Genomic DNA, 23,179 nt, shown 5'->3' with positions numbered 1-23,179 from the left:
TCCCTCATCACACTCAAATCCTCCCTTCTCTCTTTTCCTTCACTTGCTTAGTAAAACTGAAATTTAGGGGCTAGAGTTGTGGTGTACCAGGTTAAGCCACAACTGCAACGCTAGCATCCCATAGGGGTGCCAGTTTTAGTCCCAGCTGCTCCACTCCTGATCCAGCTCCCTGCTAAGGGCCTGGAAAAGCAGCAGCAGACAGTCCTACTCCTTGGGCCCTTGCACCAATGTGGGAGACCCCAAAGAAGCTCCTGGCTTCAGCCTGGTCCAGTCCCAGCGGTTGTGGCCATTTGAAGAGTGAACCAGAGGATGGACTATCGCTCTCTCTCCCCCTAACTCTGCCTTTAAGATAATTAAAATATTTTTTAAAAAATTATTAAAACTGAAATTTATTGGCTAAGGTTGGCTTGTAAGCTCCGCATTTCTACCCTTTCAAGCAAATTTCATAGCTCATCCTCCTCCATCCACAAAACATCCTTTCCTCTCGGAGCCACAGCCATCTCCTGGGTTAAAACACTCAAGATCCGGAGGGAAAAAAAAAATCAGCACACGTACTCCGGTGGCTTTGCCCTCCCGCGACCATGAGCCACAGCCTCATGGCCTCTTCAGTGGTAGAGGAAACAGCAGCCAGGGGTCCGCGTTCACCTGTCTCTACAAAACACCCTCCTTTCCAGCCTAAGCAGCAGCTTCCCATACCTTAAAGCCTGGGTCCGGCAGGGCCGAGGAGTCCCAATAGTCTGGGATATTCTTTGGGCCTTGCAACTTGACATGGCTACAAGATGCAAACAAAAGCCACTCAGACATTTTATTCTTAGACATAAAAAAAATTATCACAGGTGGTCTCCTTGAGTCTGAGCTTATCCCATTTTACAGACAGGGAACAACAGGAAGCACAGAACCCAATATCCACGACGCAAAAGCACTTTCCCTTTGACTGTGTGGCCGAATCCTAAACAGTCGTCATGAGAGATGTACTTCTCACCTGTTTCCCAATCCCAACGCACGAGGGATAGTGCACATTAAACCAGCATACACAGGGCCACAAACCTGTATCCAGTTCAAAATTTGAAGAGCTTTAAAGACTTAAACAAAAACAAGAGCCCCAGTGATATGAATGCCATAAATTAAAAAAAAAAAAAAAAAAAAAAAAAAAAAAAAAAAAAAAACATGAAATTGAGGCTGGCATTGTAGCACAGGAGGTTAAGCCACCGCACACAACCCCAACATCCCAAGTGGCAGCACTGGTTTGAGCTGGCTGCTCCACTGCCCACCCAACTTCTCTGGGAAGGCAGAAGATGGCCCAACTGCCACTGTGGGAGACCCAGATGGAGTTCCTAGCTCCTGGCTTTGGCCTGCTCTAGACCTGGCTGTTAATGCCATTTGTTGAGTGAACCAGTGATCGGAAGACATCTGCCTGTCTCTCTCCAACTTTCAAATAAATAAATACTTTTTTAAAAAAAGAAAACAGAATTGACATAAAAATTCATCTGGGAGATGGGCATCACTGAGCAGTAGGTTAGACTGCTGCTTGGGATACCAGTGTCCCATATCAGAGCGCCAGTTCAAGTCCTGGCTACTCCACTTCTGGTCCAGTTCCCTGCTAATGTGCCTGGGAGGCAGTGGATGATGGCCCAAGTACTGGAGTCCCTGTCACTCCTATGGAAGATCTGGACAGAGTGCCTAGCTCCTGGCTTCCACATGGTCTAGCCCTAGATTCTGCGACCATCTGGGGAGTGAGCCAGCAGACAGAAGATTTCTCTGTCACTCTGCCTTTCAAATAGATAAATCTTAAATAAAAAGAAAAAAAACCTTCATTTGACAGGAGACATTTGACAAGAATGAGAAAGAGGCTACCTGTGGTCTGAATTAACCTTCAAGTGACTAGCCATTCTTTACTGAGGATACAGTAACACGTCAAATTACAGAGTGTCACATTAGTACAGGCATCACACTATCATTCCAAAAATAAAAACAAACCAGTCCTAAAAGACAGATGGCCCAAAGCTTTAGGAACAAGGACTGTGAAACCAGACTTCCAAGTCATTCCCTTCGTGCTTTTTCACTGCTTGTCCTACAATAAATCTACCTTCTGTTGCTGCGGGCACGAGGCTTGTGCCTTCATTCTAAGAACTCCTACAAATAACTTTCCCAGGACAACGGCGTGGCTTTAAAATAACCAAGGAAGAACCCACCAGAATTATTCAGGCAGAAACATATCCACAAAAATTTAAGGTGATGAAATTATCAAGCAGACTATAAAATAACAATTATTCTTCCTATGCTAAGAGAAATAAAAGACAAATTTTAAGAAATATTCACAAAAAAACTAAAAAGGATCTGGAAGATATGAAAAAGAACCAAACAGAATTACAAAAGTACAATCTTTGAGGATGTAACTTCAAGAGACAGGCTAGTAAGCAAAGCAGATGGCATGAAGAGAATTCGTGAGCTGAAAGATACAGGAAACTACATCACCCAGAGCAATGAGGAGACAGAAACGTATAAAGACACAAGCCGTGGAGAAGAGGGAGAGGCCTCGTGGAATCTGATCAGGGCAGAGAGAAGCTCAGGGGAGGAGAGAGAACAAAACCGATGAGACACACCAACCACAGCTCCCAGAAGCCCAGAATTCTCCAGCAGGTAAGGAACAACACGTACGCAGACAGGACACAGTGAGGGTTTGATAGCCAGCTCCACTCCCGCTTCCCGCAGCTGGAACTGGTAGCAGAGCCCAGGTACTTTGATATGTGATGCAAGAGCCCCCAAGAGGTGTCTTAATCACTCTGCCAAATGTCTGTGTCTTTCAAAATTTCCTTCAATGTGGGCAAAGTAGTGAAAATATGAATAAATATAAGGAAGCATTCACAATTCAAAATAACATGCAGATAGAAAAATGGACCAAAAACTCAACATTGCACTGAAAAAGAAAGGAAAATGGCACCTACACGTTAGGAAAAACATTCAACCTCACTCACAAGAGAAAGCAGGCTAAAGTACTCGGACACATCCTTCCCTCCCAACTCACGGACACGGCAGCAGCCCAAGAGCTTGATGGCTCTCTGGGCAAGGTGGAGGCAGACGGGCACCTCATACACCCTGCTGGGGGTGCCTGGCAGTTCACACCCATGAAACGGAACTCCATCTTCCTTCTGGGACTCTAATCTGATGACCTACCTTCAAAATTTAAAACACATACACATCAGGTGGTTCACGGTGGCATTATACCTTTGTAATAGCGAACAAACATCCACCCAAAGGAGACAAATGAAATATATACTATGTACACATGATGGAGAACCACTAGAGCAGACAGTTCAGAGACCTCAGTGAACAGAAACAGTAATTATCAGGATCTGTTTTTAAGTGGAGAAAAAAATTGTACAGAACAGTATACACAGCACTTTCCTTTTATGTAAGAAAAGGGAGAAGTAAGTAGCAAAGAAAGAAACAAGGCAGGCTCATTCCCAGGGAGTTGCTTTGCTAGGCCTGACCCCACAAGGCACTGCTTCTTGTATTGACTGTACATTGTTCAAGAGTATCAAACTCTTTTTTAAATGGTCTTTTCAGCCCTCACAATCAGCCACTAAAGTCAAGCTGTGAAATTTTAAAAGAACCAACAGAATCACTGTTAGTGCTCCATGAAACAAAACGGAAGCAGGCTTCCCAGGCTAATGGAAGGGTAGCAGCTAACAGCAATGCTGGCTAAAATTCCAGCATGGCCGTGGTAAACCCAACTGTAGAGGGCACAGTGGGACCCCTCCACCGCCAGGCTACCCTCCCGACGTATGTGGCCATGTAGCTGACAGAACACCGATCCCTTTCTTGTCCTGCTCCAATCCCATCATGCCTGCCCAAGTCTAAAACAATAATGCTATTGGTTCAAAGGGGGTCTGATCAATGCAGAACTGGAGAATCTACCCCCATCATCTGTAGGCAGTCTCTCCTCCCCTCAGTATGCTCACAAGGCCAGAGGCTCATCTACTAGCTCCTGGTAGCCACTGTGACAGAAGAAAACCCGCTTGGAGGACGAGGCTGGCCCATTTGTGACTGTAACGCCAGTTCTGGTACTTCTGTGATACTCAAGTACCAGAATACACAGGTTCCCATTGGTATGAAAACATCACCATTTCACTATTCTGAAAGATTCAGGTCTACGACTCAACTGTCTAACTCAAAAGACAAACTGGGGAGCTGATTTCCAGTCGAGCCTGGCTTACAGTCACAAAAAGCATCCTTATCATCATGGATCACAAAGCTTCTCCCAGGGCAGAGGCTGAGACCCCTAAGATGCCTGTGTCCCACAGCACAGGGCCTGGCTTTGATTCCCAGCTCCAGAGTCCGGCTTCCTGTTAATGTAGAGTCCGAGTCAGCAAGGATGGCTCAAGTAGCTGAGTCCCTGGCCCCCACGTGGGAGACCTGGACTGAGTTCCTGGCTGGTGGCTGTGGCCCCAGCCCACCCTGGCTATTGTGGGCATTTAGAGAGTGAACTGTGGACGTGAGCTACTGCACATGCTCCCTCCCTCTCTAATAAACAATTTAAAAACAGCTTCTACTCATAAGGATAATTCATAATTCTCACTCTGGTTGAAAGACTCTCAACTAGAACATGAAGGACAGTGGAGTGGAACATTTATGCACACGGCCAATAAATGCCCTTTATCAGCAGCTGAGGCTGGGTTTCCTGTTCTTGCAGCCAATCACACACCAGTTGCTAACACATGCCAAGTGATATGTTCCCGAAATGCACCTACCAGTTTTGCTTTGTCTTCACATCCTGGGGGGACACATATTTGGGTCTGCGGCAAACCTTTCTGACTGTGCCATAAGCTAGGTTTCTCTGAACGAAGGCTGAAGAAAAAAAAAAGGCAAATGAAAACATACACACAGACACACACACGTGCTGGAGCACGATGTTTTATAAACACATATTAAATGGGCTGGGAAGCTAATTCAAGTGTATAAAGCTCAGAATCAGTCTGTTAAAAACAAAACAGTCTTTCACATCTCAAATATTCATAAAGAAAATAGGTATTCTTAGGAGACCGAGTATAATGAATAGAGGAGTGATTAGTAATTGACGTATCAATTATACATGAGTGCTTTTAAATTGTTACTTCCAATCTTGTTTAAACTATTATTTTGCTTAGCAAATTTTCCCAGCCTGGATATAGAAAAACTTCAGCCCAGCCTGAGACCAAATTACCGCATCTCAAGTTAGTGGGATTTAGAGTTAATATAGTAATTTCACTCTTAAGACTTTTTTAGTTGATTAAATTGACTCTAACAGAATTTATCAACCTTTTTAAACTCATGCCATCTTTAGTAATCAAAATTCTTGCTGCCATCCCAAGTCCCTCCAATTTATCCTGAGGATGGCAGGGATGAGGTGGGGAGAACTCTTCAAGTTGAAAAATGACAACTACTATACATAGATTAGAACATATCCCCACCCCAACCAGGAAACTCTTGTCAATGCTTACTTTCTACCCTCAGGGTTAAAAAGCCATTTTAATTTTAGAAATATTTTAATTTTAAAATAGTAGGTTATGGGGCTGGCATCGTGGCATACTGGGTAAAGCCGCTGCCTGCAGCACTGGCTTCCCACACGGGTGCCAGTTCAAGACCAAGCTCCACTTCCGATCCAGCTCTCTACTATGGCCTGAGAAAGCAGTAGAAAATGGCCCAAGTCCTTAGGGCCCTGCACCCAAATGGGAGACCTGAAAGAAGCTCCTGGCTGTTGGCTTTGGATTGGTGCAGCTCTGGCCATTTCAGCCAACTGGAGGAGTGAACCAGCAAATGGAAACCCTCTCTCTCCCTCTCTTTCTCTCTCTGTGTAACTCTTTCAAATAAAAAAAAAATCTTAAAAAAAAAAAAAAAAGATGTCAATTCTTTGGGCCTCTGCACCTGCATGGGAGACCTGGAAGAAGCTCCTGGCTCCTGGCTTTGGATTGGCTCAGCTCTGGCCATTGCGACCATGTGGGGAGTGACCCAGCGGATGGAAGACTTCTCTCTCTCTCTCTGCCTATGCCTCTCTGTAACTCTTTCTTTCAAATAAATAAATAAATCTTTAATAAAATAGGTTTACCTTATTGCATTTGAACATAAACTACGATAACTCAGGTGTGTGTCTCTTACACTGCAACCCAGTAGTCACCATTCCTGGAGGGCTACCCATGTTCTCATCCAGAGCTCCTCAACCAGACACAGCTACCGCGGCCCTTCTGCTACCCACCCTTCTACTCACACCTCACTCATTAGCATACTTACATGCGTTTTCAGTGACCACCTGCGAAGAGTCTCAGTTACTCAAGGTCTAGGGACTGGCTGTGTGTCAGACACCTTCCACTTCCCTCATTCACGCTTACAGAGCATACTCTGGGCACGTGCCTAGGTGAGCCCTGACTCAGAGATTCTGCCTGTCTTGACGCCAGCTATCAGGATGCCAGAATCCTGCCTCTGCAATCTTAGCACTTGCCTAGAGTGAACCTTTTGTGATGAGTCTCTGAACGGACAGAGCTAAGTGTTCCTAAAACTCACAGAAGTTCATTTGGTCGTTGTGTTTTTTTGTTGTTGTTGTTGTTGTTGTTTGTTTTGACAGGCAGAGTGGACAGAGAGAGAGAGAGAGAGGAAGGTCTTCCTTTTCCGTTGGTTCACCCCACAATGGCCACTGCGGCTGGTGCGCTGCGGCTGGCGCTCCACGCTGATCCAAAGCCAGGAGCCAGGTGCTTCTCCTGGTCTCCCATGCGGTGCAGGGCCCAAGCACTTGGGCCATCCTCCACTGCACTCCCGGGCCACAGCAGAAAGCTGGACTGGAAGAGGAGCAACCGGGAGAGAATCCAGCGCCCTGACCGTGACTAGAACCCGGGATGCCAGCGCCACAGGTGGAGGATTAGCCTAGTGAGCCGCGGCGCCGGCCAGTCCTTGTGTTTTTACAATGTGCTGGCTTCCTAATAAATAATAAATATGTGTGGGGGCCGGCGCTGTGGCATAGAGGGTAAAGCCACTGCCTGCAATGCCAGCATCTATTATGGGTGCAGGTTCAAGATCTGGCTGCTCCACTTCCAATCCAGCTCTCTGCTATGGCCTGGGAAAGCAGTAGAAGATGGCCCAAGTCCTTGGGCCCCTGCACCCACGTGGGAGACCTGGAAGAAGCTCCTGGCTTTGGATCGGCACAGTATTGGCCATTGCAGCTAACTGGGGAGTGAACCAGTGGATGGAAGACCTCTCTCTACCTCTCCTTCTCTCTCTGTGCAACTCTTCCAAATAAATGAATAAGGGTTTAAAAAATAGAAAATAAATATGTGTGGCAGAGTTTGATCTGAGATCTGCTTCCACTATACCCAGTAGTGACATTGTGAAAGGAGAAGCCAATTCACCTCAAACTCCGTTTGCAGCTGTCAAAAACAAAAAACAGGAAGACTCTGCCCACTTAAACAAACTTAAGGCTGACTACAATCAACACACCTATCAAAGTGATTTGTGTGTTCCTCCCCATCCCAAGAGCCTGTTACGTCCCTGGGGATGAGCTGACAGAGGCTGCATGTGACATCTCCGGTGCACTTTTGTTTCAGTATTTTCCAGATATTTAAAAGAAATTTTCCACACTGTGATTAACAGCAGTGAGACAGGTGGCCTGCAGGGCAGCCCCGTGCCGCTCCCTCTCGCGCTCCCTTTGCCCTGTCTGGCACCTGTGGTAGCCAGCGTACCTCTCAGCTAGTTCTCTCCAGCAGAGGCAGCACAAACCAGAGAACCACGGGACTTCTCCAGAAGAACCTATCAAGGGGCACTGAATCCACCTGAACAAAAATGCAGTTCTACAAAACCACAAGCAGAATCAACTGGCTCTAGGAAAATGTACCAAAGCCACTGCTGCCCTCCACATGGAAGGAAGGGTCACAAAACAGCCAAACGGTACATCACACTTAGAGGACACTTCAAGTGGGAATCAGAAGCAAAACTGAATTGAACAGATGTATCTGTGTAGAAAAGGCTTAAGAGAAACTACGAAAAAACTAAAAAAAAAAAGTTCTGACAAATGGCCACTGGAGGAACCTGTCACAGGATGCTGGGCTTACTTAAGTCCTTTAGGGAAATTGGCACAAATTCTTCAAGTCCCAGTTTTAGTAACCAACTGCACAATTTTTCACTAAAGCATGTTCTAACCCATGTTTTACCTGGCTGGCACTTCACCAATGCCAGAGGCGCCTACAGAAGCGGTGACAGCAGTACCACCACCCTGGGTGTGACAGGTTCCGCACCAGAGAGTCACTCAGACCAGCACAGGAGACCAAGTGTAACCCTCAGACACTGCACACCCACTGAGCCTGCCAGTCCCTCCGTGCTGTGGCCCCAGCCCCTCCTTGGGTTCCCTTTGCCTCACTCTCCACACGGCTTTTCCTGCATCCTGCAGCGCCAGCACAACCTGCAGACAGTTCTAGCGCCTCCTCTGGGTCACACACCTTCCTTTGCTTTCCTGTACCGGCCCAGAGCACCACACGAGCACGCAGCTCCTCCAGGAGAACGCAGCATGGCTGGGTGAGGGCGGTGGGGGGTGGGAGGTACCTTTGAAATCTAACTCGTATTTGTGCTTTCCAGCTTGGAACTTCAGCGTGGCTGTCTGGGCGTCAGCGCCCGGTGCACAGAATGCCAGGTAGGCCTTCTCCACATCGCTGCTGCTGATGGTGGTGGCAGGGTGCCCTGTGCCCTGTGAGGAGAAAGCCAGATACTTCACAGTGATGAGCCAAGATGGGGTGTCTCCACGCCACTTTTCAGCCAGTCCAGGTATGGGGAAGGAAGGAGGGGCCGAGGAGCAGGTTGTGGCAGAGGAGGGAGACACACGCAGAAGCAGCAGGCCTCCTGACAGCCACGCTGGCAAATGGAGACAATAAAGTAAGGGCCCTGCCTAGCAGGGTGACCAGGGAGGGAAGCGCTGAAAAGGAGGGCGTCCAGGCTGCTGGCAGGGAGAGAACAGCCGCTGACATCACCGAGACACCAGCCACGCATTCTCCAGCACCGCCCGGCCCAGCCTGCGCAAGGCTGCTGGTTCTCGTCCCGGAATCAGTTCAGTCCTCTCCCTGGGAGTCTTTTCTGGTCTCTTGGAGAGCTCGTCTAATTTTTCTCAATTACCATTTCAATCTTTCCTCCCCTCTATAATGACTAGCCAGGTTATTTAATACTTTGGGTGGGCTGACTGAGTTTGAATTCTGGCTCCTGTTAGGGTCTGCATGGAGGGCATCCTGAAAAGGTTCATGTGCTGGCGGCATGGTCCCCAGTGTGGTGATGCTGAGTAGAAGAGGAACCCCTGAGAGGTAAGGCTAGCAGGAGTTAAGGCCCTGGGAGCAGTGCCCTCAGAAATGATTAACAGGTGAACTGTGGAGGAGATTTTTTCTCCCAAGAGTAGATTGTTGGGGCTGGCGCCGTGGTGTAGCGAGTGAAGCTGCTGCTTGCAGACCTGGCATCCCATATGGGCGCCGGTTCGAGTCCCGGCTGCTCCACTTCCCATCCAGCTCTCTGCTGTGGCCTGGGAAAGCAGCAGAAGACGGCCCAAGTCCTTAGGCCCCTGCACCAGGAAGAAATTCCTGGCTCCTGGCTTCAGATCAGCCCAGCTCCAACGACTGTGGCCATTTGGGGAGTGAACCAGCAGATGAAAGACCCCTATCTCTCTCTCTCTCTCTCTGCCTCTGTAACTCTGCCTTTCAATAAATAAATCTTAAAAAAAAAAAAAAGAGTAGGATGTTATTAAATGAGGCCACCTCACATACTTGGTCCCTCAGTACATAGCCATAACCTTGCCATGTTGTGGCCCCACCAACAGGCCCTCACCAGAAACCAAGCAGATAGGGCTGCCAATCTTAGATTATAAGCCTCCAAAATTGTGAAATAAATCTCTTTTCTTTATAAAGTACCCACCTTGAGCATTTTTTATATACACAAAATGACTAATATACTCAAACCTGGTGACTGCATAATCTCTGCAAGTTATTTTAACCAGTATCACCCTGTTACCGCAACTGTACAACGGTGATAGTAACAGTACTTAGCCCATGCTCTCCTGTCATACAGCAGGGCTACACATCCTCACAGCTCAGAAGCATAATTACAAGGCACGCAGAGCACGCAGCACAGCAGCTACAACAAACAGCACTCACTACTTGCTAACTAGCATCATTATATTCGACATCGCACTAACAACTAAAACAGAACTTGCTGAATCCTTAACTCCTCTGTTCCTGTAGTTTCTTACTCCCGCTTGTACAACCACTCCTGCGTCACACGTTCTAGGTGTCACAGAACAATAAAAGGAACGAGATCCAACCTGCCTCTGGCAACTCGGCCAGCAGCAGAGGGGAGGCGGCAAAGGCGAGTGGACATTTTGCTATGCCACACTCAAGGCCCCATGCAGGCCTGTCTGGCACACTGCAGAAGCTGAGGAGTTACCGAGAATGACTGAGACAAGGTGGGACTCAGAAAAGCTTTAGGGAGAAAAAAGATGTCCGAGTCGGAGGTACAAAATGAGCTGGTCTCACTGAGGCCATTTGGAAAGGGCCGAAAGGGTGTATGATTCTTGAAGCAGCCTCTTCCTTTATGGTCTTATATGGGGGCTGTGCTTCAGCTTCTGAACTCCACCTTCCTTCTAACGCACTAGACAAGAGTGGGGAAAGCAAAGGGATACAGCATACAAAGTCCTTCCACACAACAAGGAGAAAAGGGAAAAAAAATCCCTCTCTTTTTGGTCTGAGGAAACAAAGCAAGGAGTGGAAAGGAACAGAAGGGGAGGACACAAGCGGCTGGACACACCACCCCGTCCGCACCCCAGCCTTCGGTCAAAATCCCCGAAGACGGGGTCGCCAGAGAGCGGGGAAGGTACAGGCGCTTAAGCAGAAGGAAAAAACCAGAGTTTTTTCTCCAAGGTTGAGGGGCAGGGGGCGGCCTGGAAGGAGAGACCAACAATGGCAGCCACATTGTGTGTCAAGTTGCGGGAGATCCAAGTTTTGCACCTTGAGGCACTAATGAGATGTGGAAGAAACATGTTCCCATGTTTTCCCGGGGAACCACCAGGTAACTGTTGACATGGAATGCCTGGGCACATCTTGAGTTCAGACAGCAAAGAATCTAGTGTTTCTGAGAATCGGGAGAAAGCTGTCTTGAAGTGGCAATTAGCAGAGAACTAAGAAATCCAAGTATGAGGTTACAGCAGAAATGTGAGAGAAAAAGAATGCAGAGATCATCCTGCGAGGCTGACTGGCTAACGGCACAAATGAGACCGTGCAGCTGGAACTCGGCACGTCCACGGCTTTGTCGCCAGAGCCCAGCGGCAAGTGGGTTCATCAGTGACCTCCACATGTAGCTCATCCCCACAGGTTCTCAAACTCCTAAATGAGTCTGTGCACCTCCACAAAGGAGTGAGGGCATGGCAAAGGGGAAGCTAAAGGAGGGGTTACTGGAGGAGGAAGTCCACCAACCCCCAGAGTGTGACAACTCACTCTGAAATTCCAGGGAAACACAGCTTCTGCATGGGGTGCCCCCAGCGCCCCACGTTACCCCACCGGGCGGCCAGGGATGCTCAGTGTCTGCCACCGTACCTCCTCCTGTAACCAGGTAAGCTCCCTGTCAAGACAGACTCTTGCCCTCTGTTCCTGACCAACTCAGGCCACAGCACACTGAGGGAGTCGCTGGGGAAGAGAGGCAGGGTGGAGCAGGGTGGGGAGAGCTGGTGCTGGGGTGCGAGGGAGCTGGCCACTGCTGAGACTGCCTGTCTCCAACTGACCAGCAGACACAGGCAATACCTTCTCCTTCAACTGACCAAGGACTGTTTAAACACCTCAAGTCCTACTATGCACCCTGTGGGCCTGAGGAATGCATCAGGGACAAAGAGGGACGTCAGAGTGGGCAGAGGAAAAAAACACTCTACCTTGAGTGAAGAACAAGAAACTAGAGCTTTAATAACCCCGAGAGTACACATATCTATCAGATCACGTATCTCCATTTTCACTTCAGAGGGAGTCCCTACATAAACCATGGTCTCCCTACACTTGTACGTCTACAAGTGACCAGCGACTCCCTTTAATACGAGTCAGCCATGAGCATCTTCAAGTAACTCGCAGCAGCAGCTACCTGACCTATACTCCAAATCAATATCTGATATGAATCAGTTTCCCTATACGTGGTCACCTTCTGTAAAGTTGTAGAAATGGCAGAAAGGAACTTCGAAAAGACTTAGACTTTATGCCACAGCTACACAAACACATCTTCACACACAGTCACGAACTCTGGAGTTACCTGGTCAACAAGTGGGAGGCATCTTTCTATCTCATTTAACAAAACCAGTTAAGAAACTTGATCTCTTAACTTTTTGTCATTCAGTTCTCACGAGCCAACAGATATCTAATTGTTCAAAGATGGAAGCTCATACAAATGAACCCCAAATTATCTGGTTTTGCCATAATCCCCCCAAAAGCCAGTGCATCTTCCCGGGACCTTGGGGGCTTTAGCTGTACCAAAGATGGTCTTGGTGATGCTGTTTGTGCTTGCATTTGGAATGGCTCCCCCACCCTAAATCACCAGGGTGAATAATCACCCTCTTTCCATCCTACTTACTTGTTTTCCATATTCCTGCCAAGAACCAAACTCATCAGTCCAGTACCACACCCACTCAGTGGTGAGGATGAAGTGTGGGGGTCTGGTGACAGAGGAGGCTGTGGAGAGCCGGCGAGCCCGCACAGGACCAAACATCATGGAGTCGAAATACAGAGTTTCAAAGCGAAAGCCGCTGACCGGCGTGGTACACAGAACGCTGTGAAAGAAAAGAAAGGCAGACTGAAAATTCCACCAGATACACACAGGTCCTGCAGCCTCCACCTGCGAGAACAGACGGCCGGTCAACGGGAACAGTAACTGTGACACACACGTGTTTAAAAAGTGCTTTCAGGGGTAAAGAGTGCTTTTTCAGGTCGGTTTTGCTGTACAAAATAGTAAAATCAGGGTAAAATAGGTATCATGAAAGTTCCTTTCACTAAGAAATACAGAAACGGCTGGCTGGAGTATTCCTCTATAACACGCATTGCTGAGGGCTGGCATTTGCCACAGCTATGGGATTAGGACACCCCTTGAGAGGCCCACTTTCCGTATCAGAGCAGCTGGTTCAAGTCCTGGCCCCACTTCCATTTCCAGCTTCTTGCTACCGTGCATCCTGGGAGGCAGCAGCGACGGCCCAAGCAGTTAGGCTTGTGCCACCCGCATGAGAGGCCCAGACTGAGTTCCAGACACCTGGGTTTGCACCGGCCCCACCCGGGCTGCTGCAAGCATTTGGGGAGTGAAAAGAGGAATGGGAGATTTCTCTCTCTTTGCCCTTGAAATAAGTGAAAACAAACAAATTTTAAAAATCCTAGGTAAATAAAATGTAATGCAGAGCTGGAACGAAAAGGAAGTCCTTAGAGGCCAAAAATCCCAGCAGTTAACATCCACTGAGTATTTACGATGTGAGCAGATCCTAGTCTGCCCTCCAGTCACAGACTCCACAGCTGCAGATGTGGCCCCCACAGACTGAAAATGTCAGGAAAAGGCAAACTGCATTTGCTCTGAATATGTAAACTTTTTTGCTTGTCATTATTCCCTAAACAATATGGTATAATGTATACAGCATTTACCTGGTATTAGGTTGGAGATGATTTGAAGTATACAGGAGGGGACCGGCACTGTGGCGTAGAGGATAAAGCCACCGCCTACAGTGCCGGCATGCCATATGGGCGCCGCTCCACTCCCAATCCAGCTCTCTGCTGTGGCCTGGGAAAGCAGTGGCACTGAAGATGGCCCAAGTCCTTGGGCCCTGCACCCACACGGGAGACCCGGAAGAAGCTCCAGGCACCTGGCTTCCGATCAGCAGAGCTCTGGCTGTTGCACAGCAGGAAGAACTCTCAACCTCTCAACCTCTCTCTCTTTCTGCCTCTGCCTCTCTGAAATTCTGCCTTTGAAATAAAATAAATAAGTCTTGAAAAATAACTGATTGTCCCAGGACACTTCACAAATAAAGAACGCATACAGGAGGGTGTGGGGAAGTTATGTGAAAATGCTACACCATTTATCTAAGGGACCTACTGGTCACCTGCAGATTGAGGTGTCCACAGAGTCCTGGAACCAACAGCCTGCAGACCCTGAGAGATGACTATTTTAAGAGATTAAGTCTTCACCACTCTAAGAGGTTTGAGACTACGATCTCCACTTCACAGGCGGGAAAACAGAAGCCCAGGAAGGTTAGAAACCTACCCAAGATCAAGCATTCGGTAGACGGCAGAGCTGGGATTTAAGGGAAGCGCTCAGCTACACAGCCACCAGGTCAGGCTAGGCTTCCTTCCTCTGTGCACTACTGCCTGAAGACCCAAGGCAAGGAGTACAACCAGAGGTAAGTGAGGGCTGAAGCCTGCAGCTGTCCAAGGGCAGTATCAACACATAACAACCAGAGCCTTTTTTTCTAGTAGCAAAGGGGAGATAATCAATAACTGTAGCTACAATCTGAGTAAAGGAGGAGGCTGGATCTCAAACAAGAACTTCTGCCTAAAACTAGGACCCTAAAAGATACATGTCCTTGGAAAAGAGGAAGGGGGCTCGGTGAGAGACCTGCCTTGCACAGGAAACTTGCCTGCATTCAACGTCAGCTCTTGATGGAGGAGAAAAGCTCAAAAACCACTCAAGCCTCACAAAATGTTCAGGCTGATTCACAATTTCTGTGTGAAAGGAAGATCCAAGGTCTCCCGGAGAAGTGAACACAAGCCCTCTCCGGAGCAATTCACCTTTAACTCAGGACTCAAAAGTATTTCCACAAAGAAAAGTTCCATCAACCATGAGCTGAAAATCAATTCGCAAAGCACATGTGGAAACAAGATACCAGGAGCAAAGTCAGCAACAACAAACAGAACACCAAAAGCTGCGACACTAGTGTTCCAGGCACTGCAACGAGGATCCAAAACACCAGTAAAGATCAAGAGACTAAAAGACGGAACTTTTACAAGCAAATAATAATTAAAATTTACAAATCCGTTAGGTGGGACATACTAAATCTTAGATGGGGCTGAACTAGTGAACTGGGAGGCAGGGTGGAAACAGCAAAATTCCCCTGAATGCCAAAGAAAGAGAATGGAACAGAAGTTAGGAAACATAAAACAAAGCAGGTTGGCTAGAAGAGGGTACGCATCTGTGAAAACTCACTGAACTGCATACTTACAGCTTTGCAGTTCACGATCATGTATATTTTGCCTCAAAAAAAGTCTGGGGTAGTAAGTGAGTTATTTAACAATTCTAGGGGAATTAATTTGCCTCAGTTACTTATTTACCAATATCAATTTGCAATGTGCTCCAAATTAAAATTTATTTTTATATACTTAAAGACCAGGCTTTGATTCCTTTCTAGGCAAGGTATTTTAACAAGCTGAATTCAAGATCTGCTAAGTACATGAGGTCTTCAAAAAGTCTGTGGAAAATGCACATTATAAAAAAACTACACATGGATTTTAAAAATGTTTTTCATCCAAATAAATTTTCTTAAACCCACTTTTCTAGGAACTTCTTGCAGTAGCCTCGTATCTGAAAATAAAGCTACCCAGAACATTCCTATTTACTCTGAAATGACTGAGTGAAAATACTGAAACACGTTTAGAAAAATTAAAAAGTAAGAGTTTAAACAATAAATAGTTCAGCTGTGTAAGTTTACAGAAAAGGCTAAAACCTTATAAATCATCATTTCTTGCTTCGCTGCACTAATAAATGAGCATATAATAGGTACAGGACTGATCCCAGGAGCAAGTAGTTGAGAACTTTGTCTTGGTACATCTTCTTTACCTGTAGCTCCTCCCTGAAATGAAAGGAAGGCGGGAGAAGAGCGCCCCCCAAATGCCTGTGTGAACACGAACTTTCAATTTCCAGCCCAGAGCTTCCAGCTCTAGACCAGGCTTAGGTGTGGGGAGAGACATCCAAAGCAAACATGCTGTTTAAACCAAACTCCTCACGGTGCACACAAAGACCCAGTCACGGGCTGGCGCTGTGGCCTAGCAGGTAAAGCCACTGCCTGCAGCACCAGCATCCCATATGCGTACTGGTTCAACTTTCGGCTGCTCCACTTCCGATTCAGCTCCCTGCCAATGCACCTGGGAAAGCAGTGGAAGATTGCCCAAGTGCCTCTGCACCCACATGGGAGACCCAGTCTCCTGGCTGTGGCCTGGCCTACCCCTGGCTGCTGTGGCCATTTGGGGAGTGAATCAGAGGATGGACAATATCAATCAATCTCTCTTCTTCCCCTCCCCCCCTCCCCCTACCTTTCCCTCTCTGTGGCTCTACCTTTCAAATAAATAAATACATCTTTTAGAAAAAAAAAAAAAAAAAAAACAGAGACAAAGCAGAAACAGTGACATTATTCCTACCTGTCTTTCCTGGGATTGCTGTACGCCTCTTCAATAAGCTCCATTTTATCCAAATCCCTCCATTTGCCTCCATCCAGGAACTGCCATCGATATGGCAAATGGAAATGAACTCTATAGCACTTATCTGGAATAAAAATAGAAAGCAGACAGACAGCACGGTAGCACATAGCATGGCTTAGCCCTATAACTGTCAAAGGGGGTGTACTGCTAACTAACCCAAGAATATTCTGGAAATTCAGGAGGTAGTTCTAATTTATTATTTTTTTAGTGCAGTCACACTTAGCATGTAGGTATTGAAATATATACATTTTTTATATTATGCATCTTCTTTTTATGGCTCCCTTTTTAACAGGCTCTTACACTGATTCTTAAAAATAGACATGTCAGTAGGTTACACCATCTATGAATTTCACTATATGACAGTAAATAAGCTGATCATGAGAAAGCTAAAGATCCCGTCCCCACTGGATGCACTCTGACTGCTCAATATTGCTACACCTGTGGCCTGTGTACAACTTCAGAGAGATTCATCTGTGCCAGAACCTCACCCCAACCCTGACATGTCCTACACCAAAGGTACATCAGCAGTGTGATGCCAGCTGCTTGGATCTCTTCCAGGTACCCAGAGATTCACCCCTCCTCAAAATATCCCCACCTCCTTACAGGTCCTCACGTGCACTGCTCTACCCCCGCTGACGCTTACACACGGCCCAGATCTGCGGTGTCCAGCCGGCTGTTCCCCCGCTCCTTCCCCATTCTCCTTGCAGCCAGGTCCTCACCTGCGTGTTGTCACTTTGAGCACTTGCTGCCTGCCTGCTTCACATCTGCTCAAGCCAGCCCTGCTACCTAGAAAAACACGCACAGTCTCCTCTCCACGTTCCAGCAGCCTCCATGAGGTTCTTCTACATTCACACAGGGGAGCACATGGAGAAAGGAAAGACAGGCACGGAGAGCTCACTGCCCTCCAACAAGAAGCTACTGCTAAGATACAGGCTATCAGGTAGGAAGAGAACAAAGCGCAGGAAGACTCAAATACAGGGGTGGAAATATAGGGTACACAGTCAGCCCTCCACATCTATGCACTCAGCACCTGAGGATTCAACCATGCTTGGATCAAGATATTTGATAAAAAAATTATATCTGTATTGAATATTTACAGACTTTTGTTGTCCTCATTATTTCTGCATGTATCAACTATTCACACAGTACTTACACTGTGTTAGGCACCAAAAGCAACCGAAAGGGTGTGTGTTTGGCCTAGCACTAAAGATACCAGATGGATGCCTACATCTCCTATCTGAGCACCTGGGTTCAAGTCCTGGCTCCACCTTCCTGCCAGTACTTACCCTGGAAGGCAGAAGGTGCTAACTCAAGTAGCAGGGTCCCTGTCACCCACAAGGGAGACCTGGCTCCCAGACTCAGGTTAGCTATCCCAGTCAACACGTACATTTGGTGAGTAAACCAATAGATAGGATCTTGCTTTCTCTCCCTCTGCCCCTCAAGTAAACAAACATCTAATCTAGAGATGACTGAAAGTACATAGGAGGGAAATGGAAGATGGCTGAAAAGGGAAAAGAGACACTGATTTTAACCACAGGAAGATACCAAAGAAACAAGTGAAGGGCTGCATTCCCAGGGGCAGCGGGAAAGCTACAGGGAGCTTCAGACAGTGCACACACAGGAGCCAGCGGGACACTGCCAGCAACTCCCACGGCCTGCACAAGGTAGGGAGACGCCATGCCCCAGAGAAGGGGAGAGGGGCTGCAGTGATTCTGTCTATGGGAGAGCTCTGAGGTCTCCAGACTGAGTACAGCCTGGAGGGGCGGCGGGGCCTGGAGGGGCGGCGGGGCAGCGGGGGCCTGGAGGGGCGGCGGGGGGGGGGCCTGGAGGGGCGGCGGGGGCGGGGCGTGCACCCAGTGCCATGAAAGGAGCCCAGGCTGCTCCCCTGCTCGCCCCCTCCCGAGTGCCCGGTGGCCAGGGGCAGGCAAGGCCAATGGAGGCTGCAGCGGCCCAGGCACCACCAGTGGGCTGCATCTGAGGGAGAACTGCACGGTCCCCAGTGAATGGGAGTCCAGCTTAAAGAGCTGGTGGGAGACAGGGCACCCATTTAGCTCCGTGAAGGGAGGCCATGCTGATTCCCTCTCTTCCCCCACCAAAGTGCCAGACTCAGCTTGCTGAGGCAGAGTTGCAACTGACCCCTGTGGGCTGGGCAGCTCAGTCCGGGAACAATGCCCTGCACCCTGTGACTGTGAGGTCTGCAGAGGCCATGAAACTGAGAAGGGGTGAGGTGTGGTTGGGTCTATGGACACTCACCTAATGTGACTGAGAAGGGACCTTGTAGTGGGTTTGTGTGCCTGAGCGGGTGGGGTACACAGGAACTGTGAGATCAGTTGGCACCCCTTGGCACAGAGAAGGACTGAGGCTGTGAACGCACCAGTGTGATCATCCCCTCCCCCGACTGACGGCAGTCAATGGAGATCCACCACGCCCAGCCTGAGTGGCACTGTGGACTCTTGCCCCACCCACAACGCTGGCCGGAGCTCCCCGCCCCACCCAGCACACACCTCTGAATACCCACGGTAAAACTGCAGACATTGCAACAAGCCACGGAGGCACATTTCCAAGAACAAGGCCTTCAGGAGATACCAACAAGTGATTCCAGTGTGTAAAAGTAAACAGAAGCAAGAAACATGAGCAAGGAAGACATGATTCCCGAAAGGAACACAACTATGCATCGGTATTAGACCGTGAAGAAGAGACGGACAAATGCCTGAAGAGAGTTCAAAGGAATGATTGTAAGATTACGCAAAAGCACAGAGAAGTAGTTACCTGAAATCAATCAGTACCTGACATGGATGAGAAATTCTTCAGGAAGATAGAGGACATTAAAAAAATCAAACTGAAATATTAAAAATGAAGGATTCAATAAGTCAAATGAAAAATACAGTGGAAAGCCTTAGCAACAGACTCAGCGAGGCAGAAGAAAGAATATCCAAGTTAGAAGAAAAATCATTTGAAATAGATATTTTAAAAGGAAGGAAAAAGATAGAAAAATCAATAACAGCATTCAGGATCTCTGGGATACTATCAAGTGACCAAATATGTGTGTCCTGGGAACTTCTGAAGAAATGGAAAACAAAATGACTTAGAAAACTTATTCAGTGAAATAATAACAGAAGTCTCCCCAATGTGGAGAAAGACACTGACATCCAAATACAGTAAGCTCACAGAGTCCCAAATAAGTATGATCAGACAAGATCTTTACCACGACACATTATAATCAAACTTTAAAAAGTAAAACATGGCCGGTGCCGCGGCTCACTAGGCTAATCCTCCGCCTAGCGGCGCCGGCACACCGGGTTCTAGTCCCGGTTGGGGCGCCGGATTCTGTCCCGGTTGCCCCTCTTCCAGGCCAGCCCTCTGCTGTGGCCAGGGAGTGCAGTGGAGGATGGCCCAGGTGCTTGGGCCCTGCACCCCATGGGAGACCAGGAGAAGCACCTGGCTCCTGGCTCCTGCCATCGGATCAGCGCGGTGTGCTGGCCGCGGCGGCCATTGGAGGGTGAACCAACGGCAAAGGAAGACCTTTCTCTCTGTCTCTCTCTCACTGTCCACTCTGCCTGTCAAAAAAAAAAAAAAAAAAAGTAAAACATAAAGAAAACTTCCTAAAATGTGCAGGAGAGAAATACCTGATTACCTTTAAAGGATCTCCAAAAAGACCCGACAGATTTCTCAACAGAAAGCCTACATTCAAGGAGAGAATGGAAAGATACAGTCCAAACCCTAAGAGAAAAAACCTGTAAACCCAGAATACTACACAAATAAAGAACTTAAACAAAAATTGAAAGAATTTCAGTCTTACTAATGACGCTTAAGGATGTACTACACACAGAAACAGACACTCACCTGATGAAACAATGTGAAGGCAGAAAAGCTCCTAGTAAAAGTACAAAGAAGATCCAAAACAAACAATAGGAATATTGATGGAAAAATGGCAGGACTGGGTCATTACTTATCAATAATAATCTTGAATGTAAATGGACTAAATTCTCCAATTAATCTAGGATGTAAAAGAGCTCTACAATGAAAATTATAAAACATTAAGGAAAGGAATAGAAGACAGCACACACAATAAAGGGAAAAATCTTCCATGTTCACAGACTGGAAGAATTATCAAAATGTCCATTCTACCCAAAGCAATTTACAAATTCAATGTGATCCCATCAAAATAACATACATTCTTTTCAGATCTAAAATTCATGTGGAAACACAAGAGATACCAAATAGCTAAATCAGTCTTAAACAATAAAAACAAAGCCAAGAGGCATAACAATACTAGATTTCAAGACATACTACAAGGTTGTTACAATCAAAACAGCCTGGTACTGGCACAAGAACAGACATATGGACCAACAGATCAGAACAGAAACCCCAGAAATCATTCCACACAGTATGCATCTGATAAGAGATCAATATCTGAAATGTGTGAGGAGCTCAAGAACTCAACACACACACACACACACACACACACACAGCTAAGAAATGGGCAAGGGAGATCAACAGGCATTTTTCAAAGGATTAAATACAAATGGCCAAGATACACATGAAAAAATGCTCAGGATTTCTAGGTATCAAAGAAAATGCAAATAAAAACCACAATGAGGTTTTACCTCACCCAGTTAGAATGGCTATCTTCCAAAAATCAAAAACAACAAATGCTGGTGAGGATGTGGAGAAAAAAGTCACCTAAAAAAGTATGGTTGGTGAGAATGTAAACTGGTACAACCATTATGGAAGACAGTATGGATATTTCTCAGAAATCTAAACATAGATCGGTATACCATATTACTCAGCCATTCCACTCTTGGGAATATATCCAAAGAAAATGAAATCAGCATATGAAAGTTACCTGTACCCCCATGTTCATAGCAGCTCAATCCACAGTCAACACAGATGCCCAGATGACTGGATAAAGAAAATGTGGTGTGTATGTGTGTGTGTGTGTGTGTGTGTGTGTGTGTGTGTGTATATATATATATATATATGCAATACTACATTGCTCAGCCATAAAAAAGAATGAAATTCTGCCTTTTGCAAAAGATGATTTACCTGGAGGTCATTATGCTTAGTGAAATAAACCAGACCCAAAAAGACAAATATGTCTTCTCTGATTTGTGCAAGCAGTACAAAAAAATTAATGTAAATGAGTGAAAATAACATCTTAGGATTTGATTGTTTATAGTCCTTGACTACACTCCTGTGGAATTGTGGAATTTCTACTTTTTCTTGAACTCTGATCTTAGTGGAGGATTAAGTGAGGATTAAATGAGGATTAAGTGATTATAAAGTAAATTTTAAAAATATTATCATGGAGCCAGCATTGTTGCGTAGCAGGTGATGTCTCCACCTGCAATGCTGGCATCCCATATGGGTGCCAGTTCAAGTCTTGGCTACTCCTTCCAATCCGGCTCCCTGCTAATGTGCCTGGGAAAGCAGTAGAAGATGGCCCAAGTGCCTGGACCCCTGCACCCATGTGGATACCTGGAAGAAGCTCTAAGCTCCCAGCTTCGGCCTGGCCCAACCCTGGCTGTTGAGGCCATTTGGCGGGAATGAACCAGTAGATGGAAGATCTCTCTCACTCTCTCTCTGTCCCCTCATATCCCTGTAACTCTGCCTTTCAAATAAATTAAAATAAATAAATCTTTAAAAAACATTATCATAAAAATTAAATTAAAAGGAAAGAGGAGGGAGGGAAGGGAGGTGTCATATTCTTTTATTTTATCTGTGAAATACATGAAATCTGTTCTGTTTTTATTAGTTTTTTAAAAATCTAAAAAAAGACAACTCACATGGCCGGATTTCTGGCACAGCAAGTAAAGTTACAACCTGAGACTCCAGCATCCCACGTGGGCAACGGTTCATGTCCCAGTTACTCCACTTCCAATCCAGCTGCCTGCTATTAGTCTGGGAAAAGCAGCAGCAGATGGCCCAAGTGCTTGAGCCCCTGCCACCCATGTGGGACACCCAGAGGAAGCCCTCGGCTCCTGGCTTTGGCCTGGCCCAGCCCTAGTCATTGTGTCCATCTGCGGAGTGAACCAGCAGATGGAAGATCCCTCTTTGTGTCCCTAACTCTTTCAAATAAATAAATATTTTTTTAAATTAAGAATAAATTTAAAAAAGAAGTTTCCAAAAATAAACAAAGTACATGGGAGGATGCACAAAGACACTAAGCCAAATTACATAAGGGACTTGAGCATCAGCAGATCATAGCATCTGCAGGTTTCCTGGAATCAACACCCAGAAGGTACTGAGCGATGACTGCCTTTGCACATATTTATTGTTGAAGGGAACTGGGTGGGTGGAGAAATATGAGGAAAGACCATTTTTCTACGTTTTAAATTTTGAACCACAAGAATATATAGTAATTCTAAACAGTTAAACATCTAGTTAAGTGATAAACTCGGGGTAGGAAAGAGTGTGCCAGTGTACCTCCATTAAGAGTGAAACCAGACATACACTAGCAGACATATAAAGTCTTTCTGTGGGGGAATATTCAAGGAATGGGTTATTACAGTTTATTCTTGAAATAAACCTGGATGCTGTGAAAAACAGTGTGAGGGAGACTGATTTTTTTTATTTGTACATTTCTAATTAAAATCTTCTGAAATCACATACATTCTTTAATATATATAAGGATTTTCCAAAAGTTCATGGGAAATGTATATTATGAAAAACCCATGCATGGATTAAGTTTTTTTGCACTAATAAACTTG

General features: G+C 46.5%; 1 protein-coding gene across 1 annotated transcript in view; it reads right to left on the bottom strand.

Annotated features, from left to right (window-relative positions):
* PARP12 (poly(ADP-ribose) polymerase family member 12) overlaps positions 1-23,179 on the bottom strand; it is a 41,632-nt gene that overhangs the window by 4,022 nt on the left and 14,431 nt on the right. The window contains exons 5-9 of the mRNA XM_051835660.2: positions 16,410-16,533; positions 12,598-12,793; positions 8,563-8,704; positions 4,752-4,848; positions 697-772 (exon numbers count right to left, since the gene is read on the bottom strand). Of these exons, the coding sequence (XP_051691620.2) occupies positions 697-772; positions 4,752-4,848; positions 8,563-8,704; positions 12,598-12,793; positions 16,410-16,533 (635 nt within the window). The remainder of the gene's footprint in view (positions 1-696; positions 773-4,751; positions 4,849-8,562; positions 8,705-12,597; positions 12,794-16,409; positions 16,534-23,179) is intronic.

The sequence above is a fragment of the Oryctolagus cuniculus genome, chromosome 3, assembly GCF_964237555.1.
Source record: "Oryctolagus cuniculus chromosome 3, mOryCun1.1, whole genome shotgun sequence".
NCBI lineage: Eukaryota > Metazoa > Chordata > Mammalia > Lagomorpha > Leporidae > Oryctolagus > Oryctolagus cuniculus.
This window is presented reverse-complemented; position numbering and strand designations above follow the sequence as displayed.